Genomic DNA, 4,531 nt, shown 5'->3' with positions numbered 1-4,531 from the left:
CGTTGTCACAAAGACGTAGGTATGCCACTGAGCCATAGCCTACGGAACTTGCGTCAGAAAATATGTGCACTTGTCTGGACTTCACTTCTCCAAAGTCTATTGGCTTCACGCAACGAGGGACAAGTATGCGTTCGAGCATGGGCAACTCTCTTCTCCAGTTTTCCCAACGGTTTCGGTAGGGTTCAGGGAGTTCGTCGTCCCATCCTAGCTTTTCGTCTTTGCAAAGGTCTTGGAGCAACTTCTTAGCTTTCAATGTGAATGGAGCGGCAAATCCTAGGGGATCGTAAATTGATGATACGATTGAAAGTATTCCTCTTCTCGTCAGAGGTTTATCTTTGATAGTAATACGAAATCTGAAGGTGTCGGACTCGACGCACCACTGTACACCAAGAGCACGTTCAATGGGCAGCTCATCGTAATTCAGGTCTAACGTTTTCACATCTTTGGAACGTTCTTCCTCAGGAATGGACTCGAGGACACTCCGTCGGTTGCAGATGAACTTAGTGAGGCGAAATCCGCCTTTTGCGCATACTTGACGCAAACCTTCGATCTGTTCCTTAGCTTTAACTTCGGTGCTAACAGAACGGAGGCAGTCGTCCACGTAGAAGTTTCGGCGCAAGGTACTTGCAACAGCACTTCCGTATTCTTCTTCATTATCATTTGCTGTCTTTCGCAGAGCGTAATTAGCGCAGCTCGGTGAGGAAACAGCTCCGAAGGGGTGAACGGTCATTCGGTACTCCTCGAGTTGAGCCGTCAGGTCTCCATTTGGCCACCATAGGAAACGTAAGAAGTCACGCTGCTCTTCGGGAACAAATACTTGATAGAACATGGCTTCGATATCACCCATAAAAGCCACTGACTCTTGTCTAAAACGAGTTAGGACGCCGACTAGTGAATTTGTGAGATCGGGCCCTTGAAGTAGTTGGTCGTTGAGGGACGTTCCAGCAAACTTGGCGCTGCAATCGAAAACCACTCTGATCTTGTCAGGCTTTTTAGGATGATACACACCATGATGGGGAATGTACCACGCCTTACCAGGATCTGTCTTTAAGATTTCATTAGAGACCTTCTCTGCGTAACCTTTACTAATTATTTCGTTGATGAAGGCTACATAGTCGTTCCGGTATTGGTGGTTCTGGATCATTTTCTTTCTTTGCCAGAGCGCTCGTTTGACGGCTTGTTGTCGGTTGCTCGGTAGATCCACTTCAGATTGCCGGAATGGAAGAGGGATTTCATAGTGGCCTTCTGTGAGCCGGATACCTTTGTTTACTTTCGTAAGAAATCTTCTATCTTCTTGAGAGTGGCCCAGTTCTTCTGGAAGGTTGTTCGAGGCGTTTTCACTGAAGTCGAGCTCGAACATCTTTAGCAGTGATTTAGGGGTGATAATTTCTTTTACACTTTCAATTTCTCTGACGGTTATTCTGTTTACGGTTACTTTGTTCGTAAACGGCTCGGAGGTCAAATGTAGTGGACCGCTGACCGTCCAGCCATGCTTCAGCTGTAATGCGAAAGGACCCTCGCCGTCGTTTGGAACCACACTGAGTGGGATCAGCGCGTTTGGACAGTTACTTCCGATTAGAAGTCCGATTTCTAATTCAGGATCATAAACTGGAATTTCGGAGGCAATCTCCTTTAGGTGCTCAATACGGCTGACGATTTCTGGAGTGGGAATCTGTTCGGTGTCGGCAGGAATCTCTTGTCTTGTGTAGGCTCTTGGAAGCTCAACCGGATTCTTGCCGTTCAAGTCAGTTACAACAAGATCTTTGACAATGGCGCTGTCTACAAGGCTCTGGCCATGCATAGTTCCTAATTGAATCTTCGTAACGGTACTTGTTGCCGCAAGGCGCGTCCTGAGACGTTCGGTGATAAAGCATCCTGCGCTTCCATTATCATAGAATGCGTACGTCTTCACTGCTTTGTTGGTGCCTTTCTGTGTCACTACCACAGGAAGAATGGTCTGCAGCAGGATATCGTTTTCAAGATTAGACTCTTGGGGGATGTCCACACGTGCATTGTTCACCTTCAGCGGTTTATCGTTGCCAGACGTTTCTCTGTTAACGGCGCCACTTTCTTTGTCGAGGGAGAAGCCTTCTATATGGAGTAGAGTGGGGTGTGGCCTTTTGCATTTCTTACATGTTCTCTTTTTTGTGCAATTCTTCGAGAGATGATTCTTGCCGTAACAAGCATAACAGAGCGCTTTCTCCGATAAGAAGGACTTCCTTTGTTCCACGGACTTTTTCTTGTAGGCATCACAATCTTCCAGGTCATGTGACTTTTCGCACAGAGGACATCTTCGTACTTTGACGTTTTGGTTTGCTGACCCGGTCCCGTGTGAAGACGGGGGCTTGGGGACGGTATCCAGGCCAGTGGCGAAACTATCGACTTTAGGCTTGAAGGGTAGAGACCCTTTGTAGCTCTGTGGAGGGCCGTTTGTCCGTTGTCTTGCCTTGTTAAGTGCTTCTTTGCCATAAACTGGATCATTTGCAGACTCGGCAGCATATTCTAAGAATTCTACTAGTTCTGTAAAGCCTGCAACCTTGCCGTCTTTGCGTCTCGTTTTCACTACGTTTTCGCGCCACTTTGTTTGTAGAGCGAAAGGGAGCTTCTGAACTACTGCCTGCATGTTTGGAGGATGGTTTAGGACGGCCAAGTGTGAGATGGTTTTCATAGCACAATTACACTTACTAAGGAAAATATAGAAGCTCTTCAGAGCAGGCCCATCGTCGTACTTGAGGGTTGGCCACTCGGTTAGCCTTTTCATGTACGCTGTGGAGACTTTGTACGGATCACCATATTCCTTTTGAAGAAGGCGTCGAGCTTCCTTATAGCCTTCGTCCGGTTCGATATGGAGACATCCGCTTATCAGTTCTTTGGGTTCTCCTACGAGATGCTGGTCAAGGTAGTAGAGCCTGTCTGCACTGTTGGTTACCCTTGACTGAACGCGCGCATCGAACGCCATCAGAAAGGTTTTGAACTCCATAGGGTCCCCTTTGAACTTTTGTACTTCAGGCTCTGGAAGGGCAATTGCAGTTGCTAACTGATTCTGGGAGGCTACCATTCCCTGTATTTGTTCGTGCTGAATTTTAAAAACTTCCTTTAGCATTTCGTTCTCCATATTGGTTAGATGTGTGACATCTTCTTTCTTTGTTTCAGCGGAAAAGGCACGGTAATAAGACTCAGGTTTTTTTGAATTGAGCGGTGAGAGTTCTCCTTTTTCGCGTTCTGTTTTGATACTGGTGGGGCGAATCGGAAGATTGCCAGGTATCGACGGCTGTTCGTGTTTACGACCAGTAGCGGGTGTTGGTAACGCAAGAAAAGAATCATGTGTTCCTTCATCTACCTCCGGTAATTTCAGATTTTGTTCCCTTTCCAATTCTTCGAACGCCCGTTCTCTCGCTTTGGCTTTGGCTATTTCGAGGTCGATTTTTAATTGTTCTTCAGCGGCTTGCAGTTTGATTTTTTCTTTTAGCAAGGAGCGTTCTGCCATTAATTCGGCGACTTTGGCTTTTTCTTTCATACGGGCGGACTGCAAAGAGCGTGACGACCTTGACGAACGTGAGGAACGTGATGAGCGTGACTTAACTGACCGCTTATCCGATAATCTTTCTAAATGATCGCTTATTCTTGCTTCGCACTCAAGAATCCAATTAGTAACTTCCTTGCGGTACTCGAAAATGTCACTTTCCTTGTCATTAAAATAACGAGAGGCGATCTCCGTTTCTTCCGGTGTGGCTAATTCATCATAATAAAGATTATGGGCGTCATGGAATTGTTGACATAAACTGTCCAATTGATTGAGTTCAGCTTTGACAACATCTAGGTTTCTCCGGTCGGTCATTAACTTGTTCAGGTCGGTTCGTTTGCGGGAAACCGCCGTTAATGCGTTTGTTCGTCGTTGTTTCAGTCGGCGAATTTTTTCTTCTTCGCCTTTTTCCGTTAATTTTCTGACCCTTTGAGATTCTTCAATATCGGTATCGAAGTTTTTGGCGTTTTCGTTTCCTTTTTCGTTTTTGAGAGTTTCCAAATTTTCTTCTACGATGTCTTCAAGAATGTGATGGGTGAATTCTGATTTGTCATCGGTGTTTCTGAGCGTGACGTCAACACTTTCACTCACTGTTCCTTTGTTTGACCACGTGGCTTCGTTCGTTGCCATTTTGGACGTTTTCGATTGTAATTCAGACGAGCCAAGCGTTTGAACGTTGTGTTGTACGGCACGCACTGAATCCACAAATCAAGGACACAGAATTTTCGAAACGAATGTGAGCGCAAAACGTTACTCACAGGACGATCGTTTAATCCCACGATAAGACAGAAAATTCTTGACGCGCTTTAAGAACTTTCGCTACAATAATGATGCTTACGACGATAAGGATGTAAACAAAGTTTATTGAAGCGAAGCGATGAGACGTTAACAATGCTGAAAAGAAGCGATGCGAAGAGAAGCGATGATCAGGCGGTGTAAACGAAGAAAACGATATTCAAAGCGGTTTCGAAAACTAAGAAATAAATACAGCGAAAACTATAGTTAGAT

The 4,531-nt window shown here is 45.6% G+C and overlaps 1 protein-coding gene across 1 annotated transcript in view; it reads right to left on the bottom strand.

Annotated features, from left to right (window-relative positions):
* LOC140945409 (uncharacterized) overlaps nt 1–3,838 on the bottom strand; it is a 6,768-nt gene extending 2,930 nt beyond the window's left edge. Inside the window, exon 1 of the mRNA XM_073394439.1 lies at nt 1–3,838. This exon is cut by the window's left edge and continues 2,560 nt beyond it. Within this exon, the coding sequence (XP_073250540.1) occupies nt 1–3,838 (3,838 nt within the window).
* Nucleotides 3,839–4,531: the final 693 nt, after the last annotated feature.

The sequence above is a fragment of the Porites lutea genome, chromosome 8, assembly GCF_958299795.1.
Source record: "Porites lutea chromosome 8, jaPorLute2.1, whole genome shotgun sequence".
Taxonomy (NCBI): domain Eukaryota; kingdom Metazoa; phylum Cnidaria; class Anthozoa; order Scleractinia; family Poritidae; genus Porites; species Porites lutea.
This window is presented reverse-complemented; position numbering and strand designations above follow the sequence as displayed.